Source organism: Dromaius novaehollandiae, chromosome 13 (assembly GCF_036370855.1).
Source record: "Dromaius novaehollandiae isolate bDroNov1 chromosome 13, bDroNov1.hap1, whole genome shotgun sequence".
Taxonomy (NCBI): domain Eukaryota; kingdom Metazoa; phylum Chordata; class Aves; order Casuariiformes; family Dromaiidae; genus Dromaius; species Dromaius novaehollandiae.
The window spans coordinates 20,228,987-20,240,231 of record NC_088110.1 but is presented as its reverse complement, the minus strand read 5'-3'; the positions used below and the strand labels follow the sequence as shown (position 1 = coordinate 20,240,231).

Genomic DNA, 11,245 nt, shown 5'->3' with positions numbered 1-11,245 from the left:
TTGTAATCTCCCTCCTTCTTTCCTGCAACTATCAGAAAATTATGGACAAAACTGTACATCCATGACTGCACAGACTGCACAAACACAGCGTTAGTACAAAATCTAGGGTTCCCCTACTAATTGGCCATTTCACACCCGGAATCACGGATCTACAAGGATTTCCCCTTCATTTACCCCATCTCCCCCCACACACGTTTCAGCAACAACCACATGAAGGTTCGCACACCGGTTATACAAAGGAAAGTTGCTTTTATTCATTTTATTTTTGCAGCAACCGTGGGATATGCAGCCTTTCCGTAAGCAGGCCATTCTCTGCTTCCACAGATTTCATTTATTTATTTTAAAAAGGCGCCCAGCTCCTGGCAGGGCTTCAGAAAGGAGGATAAATCCCAGAGCCCCACACAACCTCAGCCGCGTTATTCCCTCGGGGTTATTTTTAAGCCACGGCGCAGGAGCTCGGGCCGCCCCCGCCGCCGAGGGAGCCCGGCCCCCGGGGCCGCCCCCGAGCGGGGAGGGCGCAGCCGCGGCGCCCCCCTCCCTCCCTCCCTGCCTCCGCCCCCTGCACCGGCGGCGGCGCTACGCGAGGGCGGGGATCGGCCGCGGCCTGCTGGCGTTGCGGGCCCGGCGGCCGCCATGGCGGCGGAGGTGAAGGCCAAGCTCTCCAAGAACCTGCTGCGCATGAAGGTGAGGCGGGCGCGGGGGCCGCGGAGGGGACGGGGCGGGAGGGGGAGGCGGCGGGGGGTGAGGCCCGGCCGGAGCCGGCGCCGGGGCTCCCCGCCGCGTGGTGCGGGGCCACGCCGCCGCCCCGTGCCCGCCTCCCGGGCCTCCGCCCGTCCGCGTTTGCGGCCGCTTCCCCCGCTGCTGCACCTTCCCCTGCGGCCCTGTGCGTCGGGCTGCCCCGGCCCCGGGGGGGGGCTGGGGGGCGGGTTTGGTGCCGCGCAGCCTCTTCGCCATGGCAGCACGGATCCTCCCCCGGCAGCAGGGAGACTTCGGAAACCGCGTGGGCGTCTGTTCTCGCCCCCCGGTGCCTCTGCAGCCAGGCTGTTTAGCATGGATGGAAGTGGTTGGACTTCTCTCCTTCTTCTTTTCCTTCCCTTCTTCATCATACATAAAAATGATTAGACTTCTCCTTCTCTTCCTCCCTTCTTCCCTTCTTATTTATCATATACAAAAATGATTAGATGTCTTCTTGTCTTCTCTTCTTCCCTTCTTCGTCTTTATCATACGTAAAAATGATTAGACTTTTCTTCTTCCCTTCTTCTTCTTCTTTATCATACATGAAAATGATTAGACTTTTCTTTTTCTCTTCTTCCCTTCTTCTTCTTATTATTAAAATATTCATGCTGCTTGCCTTATTTGAGGGAGCTTTTACTCTTGATGCTTCTTTGCTTTGTCACATGCGTTTTTTTTTTTTTTTTGTCCATTCACATTAGTTGCTTATAAAATCCCTCATCAGAACATAGTTTTAGCCACCTTCCCCGTCTCTTTTCCCAACCCATAAACACGAAGGCCATTAATAAAATGGTGCCCTACCCATTACCCTTGGAGCTGTGAATGTCAAGTTAAGGCCAGTGTGAAATTAGTCTCAGCTTAGTGGCTGATGGGTTCTGGTTCACACGGCGTACTACAACACCTAAGTCAGCAGAGTACATCCTGGTGTGATGGATGGACCTTTACTGCTGGAAAACAACCAGTAGAAGTTGAGTTGCCATTAATTTTTTTTTATTGTTAATATTTATTAAATATCAGTGGTTGGGCCTTTGTGGCTTCTTGCTTGTGGTGTTTTACTTAAACCTGTTTTTTTTCCCACATGTATATTTGAGACCATAGTTGCTATTTTTCTCAAGATGCCAGTGGAAAGGAGTTTAGTTGACTCAGTTGCATCTGCCATGTGAAGTGAACTCTGCTACAGTGAGATGGTGGGATATTTACCACAGTTAACAGATTCTGCTAATGAAAGACTAAAATTGGTGCACAGAGGGAGCCAAACATAACTTTCCTCATTTTCCAAAGCAGGTAGATGTTGCGCTTAGTTAACCAGCAGCTCGTGGCAGAGTAGGACTCCCTTAACCTGGATTGCAGCATTACTGATTGTAATGTAATACCTGCTTTTTAAGTGAAATTTCTGCTACTGGTTTTGCCAGTTTATTAACCCTCAGGAGACTTCGGAAGCCAGTTTTCGAATGCCTTCCTTGAAGGCTGTGGAGAACGGGCACGTGAGTGCCGTGCCATGACATTTGCTGGTTTAGTCTGAGCAGTAGATCTGCTTTGAAGAGATGAGTAGATCTTGAAAAGGTCATACGTAACTCTTGCGTTTAGCATCTTCCTTCTACAGATCTCCTTGTTTACCAGCGTTTTAATTAATGGTTTGACAGCGGCCTCCGCAGGTTCTGATGACATGTGTTATCACCGTTCTATGGGCAGGTCCCCCATGACCTGGGCCCCGAAGGTGGTGTGGTCAGTGGCAGTGCTCTTAAAGCCCGTTGCATTAATTGCCGGACTCCATGCACTCACCTCTTGGTGCCAAAGTGTGGCTCATGCTTTTAATTCTTGCACCGCTTGATCCAGGTTGGGTACACTGATCCAAGTAACAGCTCCGCTAATGACTTGCATATTCTGTGTCTACCGCAATTGGCATTTTCTAATTCATTCATGCATGTTTGCATTTTAGATAAATGTGATCCCATTTTTTTTATCTAGTTGTTCCCTGTGGTAATCTGTAGGAACATAATCTTTAAAATGTAAAGTAAAATGATTATTTAATTGGGTGCTTGTAATAAAATTTCTCCTGTTGAGACTTCTGACTGGCTAACCAATTTCCATGAGCAATATGGTTTTCCACATGATAGATTCCCTTATTTTCCTCAAGTAGATACTGTAATTTTAATTGGAAAGCTTTGACATATTTTGGGCCGACTCAGAAAACAAAAGTCAGTTTTTCTTTCATTAACTTGTACACATGGATGCAAATAGAAATACAAATGGGAAATGAGACACTAGCACTATATTGGCTTTTACTTCAGGGGTTTTTGTTTTGTTTTGCTGTGGGCATTTTGTAAAGACTGAAAAGGGGGGGTATTTTTTTTTTTAATAAGATCAGTGATGTGGGATTTCTGTGTGAGGGAGGCATTTGGAGAAGAGATGCCTTCTTGGGCTTTATCCCCAAGCCAAGTCTGTTCTAGCTGGAACCAAAAGTATGTCTGAGTCTCTGCTAATGTTCAAGATGCAGGTGTGTCCCACTGGCTTGTTATCTGTCAGCTTACAGGCTTATCTAAACACAGGATCAGTGCTGCTTTAAATGAGGGGTAGCATTAGTTGATAGGAAATTCGTCTGCAGTGTTGCACATGCAGTTATGCAGGTATGCTTTCATGGCCACATAGCAATTTTTGTATGGGAAGGTGTATCAAATTTACTGAAAGAGTAGGCTCTTGCTGCAAATCACATTGGTATAAATGCATACCCCTGACAGATGAGGTTATTCAAAGGCTTTCTGTAGACTCAAAGGGAGGTCCCAGCTCCTAGGGATGTGAGAATATAAGGGTTATTACTGTAAAGTTGGGAAGAGTTCTCTTTTCTCTAGCACGTTTGGTGAAATGGGTTAACATTGTTGATGCTTAAATTGGCGGTCAGCTTGGGCACTTGAGCCGATGCAAATGGAAATACAAGGGATGTTTCACATATCTCAGATCCGTAGGTTTGTGCTATCAGCGTGGGCCATGGCAGATGCCCTCTCCTACTCCCAGCTGTGAAAGAGGCTACCGCTGCTCTCTGCCTGCTCCCACCCTCTGCTGAAGGTGGTGGCCAAGGGAGCAGTTCTGAGGAATGTCCTTATATTGGGCAAAATGAGTTGTCTGGCCCTAAACTATTTCTGTTATAAACTCAGTTAATTCAGCAGACTTTCCCTGATGCGAATTAACAAGTGCTCATGCACTGCTTTATCTGTAGATTGGTGGGTCATTGATGAGAAGTTAGATTGGGAAGCAGCTTCCTTTTACACAGCTGGATGCAGAGGACTACTCCTTTTCATAGCCATAGTTACCCTTTCCGCTTTTACAGGCGTGTTCTAGCCTTCTGGGTTATAAAGGAAAACTTGTCTGGAAAATAAAATCTGAAGTTTTAAAAAAAAACAAGAGGAAGATGGTTGAAAGAGTAGATCTTTCAAAAAGACGCCAACGTGGTATAACCGAGCCCCGGTTCAGAACTCCAGTGCCGTTTGTGTGGATGGAGTTTGTTTCTGATATTTATATTACTAACTTTTTTTCCAGCCTCTCCTGTAATATGAGGAGCATCTTTGCGAAGTCGAGGGGTTGTGGGATGTAACAACTCAGAACCATCGAAACTAGCCAGGGCATGTCTGTTCCTTTGTGTCCAAGTGTAGATGTGGCTGACATTAACTTGGAATAGAGAGCTGTAGATCAGCAACTGTTTATTTTTACACTGTCTGTTGCCCTAATTCGGACCAAACCTGGAAGAAAACACAAAAAGCATTTATTGTTATATCAACTGTTAAATGTTACTTAATGGATAATTGTTGTCATGTAGTTATTGCATATTTAGAGCATACTCAGGAATGACTGTAATGTAGAAAAAACAGTAGCTGTGTGCTTATGTGCCTGTCTTTTTAGTTCATGCAGAGAGGCTTGGATTCACAAACTAAAAAACAACTAGAAGAGGAAGAAAAGAAGATAATTAGTGAAGAACACTGGTATCTTGATTTACCAGATCTTAAGGAGAAAGAGTAAGTTTGTTCACTTCGATAATTCTTATCATCATTGTATTGTTGTGGAGTGGGCGTAGAATATTTTTTTCTATAGAAGAAGTTTCAGGAGGCCAATAGTGTTGTTTTGGGGTTTTTTTTTGTTTTTAATAACCAATCAACACAAGCAAAAATAATGACAGACTGGTATTTCAGCTTTGTATTCTAAAGGACGTTCTCAAGGTTGCCTAGTCCAGAGTTTGACCTACTTTCATTGCTTGTGTGTTTTGTTTTCTTTCACTCACAGTTTCTTCTAGATGCATGTAATGAGTTTCTTTCAGGCACCAATTCAGTGCTGTTTTTCCCTCTTCATTTGAAAAAAAAGAAATTTGAAGCCTTGTGTTTGCAAGTTGAGTTCCAGTCACATGATTGGGTCTATTCAGGGCAGCTCCGTCTTCTGGAGTCTAGCTCGCTTCAAATCCTGTTTTTGAAATAGGAGAGATAATAGGCAAAACAAAAAAGAAAGGAAACCTTAGCTAATAAGGAAGCAAATGTCCATTCCTGCTATTTAGAATGGTGCTGTGAATGGTGCTGACTACTTCAAAAATATCTTGATTTTTGTCCTGTCAAAAGAGGACAAAAATTCCATTGAGGGAGACTGTAGTTTTCAAAAAGCTGGGATCTGGGGAATTAACTGTAGTTGAATAAGGTTTTGATAAACTATTTTCCATGACTGTGGTAGATATGACAGAAAGTTAACTGAGCTTCAGTTGCAGCAAGCAGGGCTCCAGTTGTATATTGGGGAGATTTTTCTAACAGTAAGGCTGGTGCAGCACTGGAATAGATTGCCTAGGGAGACCATGGAGACTTCATCGCTGGAAGTCTTTTGAGGACAGGTTTGACAGACCTCTGCTGTTCATGGCGGGTGTTTAGCTGATCCTGCCTTGAGGCAGGAGAGTGAACTTGGTTATCCCTCCAGCCTTGTTCTTCTATGGCTTTAGGAGTTTGTTTTACATGGAAGATGAAGAAATTGAGGGAGGGATGCACATGTGTGAGAGGACAAGAGGGATGGAACAATTCAAGGAAGTACTTTTATCTAATGCTTGTATTATGAACGCCTCAGGGCCATGCTTCTTTCCTCGCTCCATGCTCATTAAAAGAGGAAAAAAGGAGAGGAAAAGGGGAAGTCTTTCTCAGCTGAACAGAGAATTACACAGTGTTTTATATCCTGACAGACTCAACTAATGCCAGGTCTAACATCACAATGAAAAATTAATTAGAAGCTTTTGCTGGTACAGTAATGCCACCTGGAGAGTGATATTTATGTGGTATTTTTATTCTGGCAAAAGCATTAATGTAGGTGGAATCATACCAGCAGAGAGTGCTTTTTGTCAGGAGAGTTAATTTTGCTTGTGGAACTGGCACAGCTACTCTGGCAAAAAGTATTCCTTTGCACTCCAAGCTCCTTATGCTGAAAGATTTATCAGAGCAATTAAGCTTCAGACAGTAGTTGATGGTATAAAACACGCTGTGGTTTTGTTTATTTGTGTGGGGGAAGACAGCGAATGCTTTTTGCATTTGTTTAATTTGATTATATTAATGCACCCTGTTTGACAAATGCTGGCTTTGGGGTTTCATGCAGGAGCTTTATCATAGAAGAGAGGAGCTTTATGCCATGTGAGGATCTACTTTATGGCAGAATGTCCTTTAAAGGATTTAATCCGGAAATTGAGGTACTGTTTAAATGTTTTGTTTTGAGGTGGTCCCACGTTGGAATTGAAACCCTTGAGGATGGGATTTTAATGTTTGCATGCCCACTGTTTGGCACTCACAGCACTTTCCATAAATTCTCCCATGTACTTCAACCTGGGAAAACTGTGATTCGGAGGCAATGTTGATGATCAGTGCAACATCTGATAAATAGAAGCTCTTCATCTCCTGTGTTGATGGCCAGTAATTGCATGATTCCTGCAGGCTTTCCTTCCCTGAGCTGAGGAAACTGTCCTACATGCTGCTCGTCAAACCAACAGACTGAGCTCACTATTTTACCACCTGCCATTTAACTTAGAGCCCGATCCTACAAGCGTTCAGCCCTGTTTATTCAGGACTTAGTTGTGTAAGTGAAGTTTCAAAGTTTAAATTCTTCTGGGCAGGAAGGTCTTTAATTTCTTTCTAGTGTGATTCATGCTGATGGCAGTACACTAAAATAGAAATAAAAATGTTGCCACTGAACTGAAGCAAGAGTAGGAGGTGCAAAGCCTAAGAGGTATGAAAAAGGTTGCGCAAGGTGATTTACTGGGAAGTTCTTCTGGTTACTTTGAACTTGCTCTCACTGTGACCTGACATATTGCTGCTTCCTGATTTTCTTTTTTTTTTTCTTTTTATTAGTAGTTTGCTGTAAAGCCATATAGCTGTTTTTTCCTTTTTTGCAAAACAATTTCAAGAACCAGGTGCTAACAACACAAGGAAAAGTTAGGTAGGATCTAATTGTCTGGTCTCTTGAAGATGTCTGCCAAGCCCCACGGGTTGTCTGAATAGCACAATTCACTAAAAACTCTGTGTTGCCTCTTTCCCCAAGCCAAACTCCAAGCTCAGCTGAGCAACAAGGAGGCATGTTGCCTTTTTTCAAGGATCCTTGTAACACTGTGCTCTAGCCTGAGTACGATACAGCAAATGAGGGAAAACAATGTTAGAATTGATTCCATCTTTTATTAGTTTCTTTTACCGGTGAATATCAACATAGTTGACGTTGTGTCAAAATTGCATATTCAAGCTATTTCTTACTTCCTTCTCAGAAATTAATGGTACAAATGAACTCTAAGTCCAAGAAAGAAGAAATTGAAGTGGATGATAAAATGGAGGCTGATGTGTCAGATGAAGAAATGGCCAGAAGGTAAGTTGTATTTTATGACACAGTATTAGCAAGGAAGGTGATACCTTACTGCATTGTGTGTGTGCGGGGGGCTTGCAAAACAAGCAAACAAACCTTTGACTTTGATACCTTACAGAACTGATCTTTCCAAGAATTCTGCTGTGTGTTCAGTGGAATCCTCATCACTCTTTTGAGAGTAAAAGATATTGCAGCTGTTTTCTGTCTTTTTGATACCCGTGTATTCCATGCTAATTCCACCAGGGCTCCAGATTGCCAACAGACCAAAATTGTCAGAACAAATAACATACAGTGCTTGTACCTCTTATACTCTGGTGTGAGGAAGGCTCCTCTGACTTTTTTTTTTTAACTCTAGTTAAACTGTTGATTAGATTTCTGATTTGTTGCATTGAGGGTTTTCTATGGTCTCCACTAAAAGCTGTCAATTTTTTATTTTCTTTACAGATATGAAACGTTAGTGGGAACAATAGGGAAGAAATTCTTGAAGAAGAGAGACCAGCGTGTACTCCAGGATGAAGATGAAGATGAGAATAGTAACACAAGACCTAGCAAAGCTAAGAAAATGTTCTTAAAACCCCAGGATTAATGTGAACTGCAGAACTGGAGTTAATAGAAATGTTATCTATCAAATACAGTACCATGAACTGGAGATTGTTTGGATTTTTTTGCTATGTAATGTAAAGGGTAGAATTGTAAATCTGAGTTTGTTCTCATTGAAATTTCTGCCATCCACATGATAAGAATTTTTCAAAGTGGATGTGTTTATAATGGATGTCATACATCCTTTCCTCTCTGAGCAATTTTTAGTGAGGATGGGGCATTAAGCCCATTGGCCATTTTTAATGTTGTGCATGAATAGGATGAGTGTCATGTGCCATTGAGAGCAACAGTATTTACATTTTATGATCGTATCTGAAAGAAGTATGTAGAGTGAAGATGAGCTTTGTCCAATCCAGTACGGCAATTCAACTTTTACTGCTTTTTTTTTTCATTATGCAGTGAAAATCTTTGCACTCATCAAAAAGGAAAAAAATAATAGGAACTTTTCCCTTCTTTTTTTTTATTATTCTAAAAATAAACTGGGAAAAGAAGAGATAAAATCCTTTTTGTTGAATTTTATTTTTTATAAAGCTTATTTAAAAATAGGGGGTATTGTAGCAAAACTTTCTTTCCTAGAGCAAGCCAAGTATTGGGCGACGTTTACAGTTTGACACTTGAGCAGATTGTGAGTCTTAATTTCTGTCTTTCAAAAGAAGTTTGCTAATCTTGTCTCTTTTCCAGCCAAAAAATTCCAATCTTATAATTATCTAGGTCTTGTCATAGAAGCATAACAACTGCTTCAGAAACATGTTTGAAAGCTGAATAAAAACTGATTCTTTGTGGTTAATTATCGTGGTTTAGCTAATTTAATGTAAAAAATGGTGCTTAATACAATCCCATATAAGAAATGATCCTGTTTTGTGCTTGCCACAGATGTCCCCAAATATTAGTTGACTGCACTGGCTCTTTGTTCAGCATGCAGTGAAGCCATCTCAAGCAATGTTAAGATAGAAACGTGGCCTTTGGTCAGTCAGCACTAGGCAGATTGAAAAATGTCACTATGGGTCTCGTCTCACATTGTAGCAGTTCTCTGTATCCAAGCCTTCAGCAAGAAATATTTCTTTCTATTATTTCATTTCCCCAACTAGATGTCTGAATTACTCATCCTTAATGCTGACTTTCTGGAGAAAGAAGAATTGTCTAAATTGAAGCAGGTAGTGGCCATTCCATCATGGACATAAGAGGTGACTCAGTGAAGCAAGATATGAAACTCAATTAATTATATAAAGAAAGGTTGTGTGTCTGTAGTTTGCATGTATGATATATGAGCTATAATCCATATATCAAAAGCACCTAATTAGATATTCAAGATGGATCATGTGTGGAAAGGGAAATATACTTCTAACCTAGTAAGGGAGCCTCGTACAGGTGAAAAATCTGTGATTCATGATCTGAAATAGTTTTTCAGAGCTAATTAAATGCTACTGGTTCAATTACTTAAAACCTGACCATATATTATCACCAGCTGAAAAGAAGTTAATGATCACAAGGCATTTTTCTTCCTATGGATGATGTGACCAGAGCTAAGAAATGATTTATTGTTGGTCATCACAAGAAAAATTCAGAATATATCCCATTATTCTTTCATGCTTATTACTAGGAAAATGATGTATGTGAATACATTTCTTCATTAGAGAGAATTTCTGGATAGTTGTGCTAGATAGTTGGGGGGGGAGTGTGTTCTAGTGAACCACGAGCAACCACGAGATGTCACTGTAATTGCACTTCCCTGAAAGACAGTGGATTTGGCACTGTTCCACTGACATCATGCAAAGGTGTTTGGGGGGTAATTTTGGTAATTGCTTGTAGCTAAAACAAACTGTGTGAAGTCCTCCTTTGTAGAGGCTCTACACAGAGAACTCCTTTTGCGTTGCAAAGTTCTGTTCAGTCTAACGTGGGGTAACTTCATGTGGTTTAATTACATTCTGCCATACATTGGTCCCTAATTTAATTTCCTGGGGAATGGCTGTCCTAGAATGTGTGTGGCATGGCATGTGGGTTGGAGCATGTGCTGAGCAAACTCGGTATCTTCCTAGAAAATCCCTGATCTTGTCCTTCTAGGAACTTGGGGTGGTTATTCTATTTCCTAAACATGCCCAACACCAACTATAAAGACATGACAGATGTTGGTTTGTCTACAAATCTGCATGCTCTACTGTTCGAGTTTTGATTAGCTGATAGGTGAGCTATTGAAATGCTACTGTAAGACCAACTACTGATTTTTAACACAATCTCTTTTTGCTCATGGAGTTTGTAAAGTGCAGTTCTGAAAGCATCATTCAAAGTGTGTGATTGTGAGCAAGGCAAAACTAAAAATCTGTTCTACGTGACTTTTCTAAAGGTATCTAAGTGCCCAAAGTTACAAGCAGGCACTTAAGTAGATGATAGGATCTTCTGAAATACCCATCTCTATCTCCAACCATATAAATACATACACATATATATATATGTGTGTATATATTTTAAGTCTGGTTCTGGTTTCCTGGAAGAAACATGCAAGGTAGCAAGGCAGAAACATTCTGCCATATAAAATCTGTGCTCTAACTAGGCTACAGGAGAGATGCAAGTGTAGCAGTGAAATATTTATAATGCAAGCCTTAATTCAAGCTTTCTTGGCTCTGATGTAGTCTCAAATGCCATTTTCATGGACAACTTCCTAAGCTGTAGAATTTTAAACCCTGCATTGCCGTGTTTCTAAATCAAAAGTATTTCTTCCTTGAGAATGGAAGTGAGTTGGACTCAGCAGTAAGTATTTTTGCTAAAGATAACAGCTACCTCCAAAATTTATTGGTTAAAGAGATATCAGACACCTGATGTGTTTGTGTCTGTTGTACTACCGTACCTGTTAGACTGAACAAAGGTGCATGTTGTAGTCTGTGCTCACTGACAGTTCACAGTGTTACAGTTAAGCATGTCTGTTGTCATGAGAAATTTTGTTTCTCCCTTTGACAAGCTCAAAATGTTTACTGCTTTTGTAACTGCTGATGTTGGGAATGTGTGAGTATTGAACAACTTTGTCTTTCTTGTTGGTTTTTCTTGTTACTTCTATTCTTCTTTG

General features: G+C 41.4%; 1 protein-coding gene across 1 annotated transcript; it reads left to right on the top strand.

Moving 5' to 3' along the window:
* The first annotated feature begins 527 nt into the window (after positions 1 to 527).
* MPHOSPH6 (M-phase phosphoprotein 6) lies at positions 528 to 8,974 on the top strand. Its single transcript, XM_026092595.2, has 5 exons — positions 528 to 684; positions 4,627 to 4,739; positions 6,340 to 6,430; positions 7,493 to 7,590; positions 8,032 to 8,974. Exons 1-5 carry the CDS (start codon positions 634 to 636, stop codon positions 8,171 to 8,173), a joined length of 495 nt encoding a protein of 164 aa, XP_025948380.1. The 5' UTR covers positions 528 to 633; the 3' UTR covers positions 8,174 to 8,974.
* Positions 8,975 to 11,245: the final 2,271 nt, after the last annotated feature.

Coding starts and splice junctions, on each gene's coding strand:
- MPHOSPH6 (XM_026092595.2), top strand. CDS start 634: ATGGCGGCGGAGGTGAAGGCCAAGCTCTCCAAGAACCTGCTGCGCATG. Junction 4,740..6,339: donor CCAGATCTTAAGGAGAAAGA/GTAAGTTTGTTC, acceptor GGTTTCATGCAG/GAGCTTTATCATAGAAGAGA. Junction 7,591..8,031: donor GATGAAGAAATGGCCAGAAG/GTAAGTTGTATT, acceptor TTTTCTTTACAG/ATATGAAACGTTAGTGGGAA.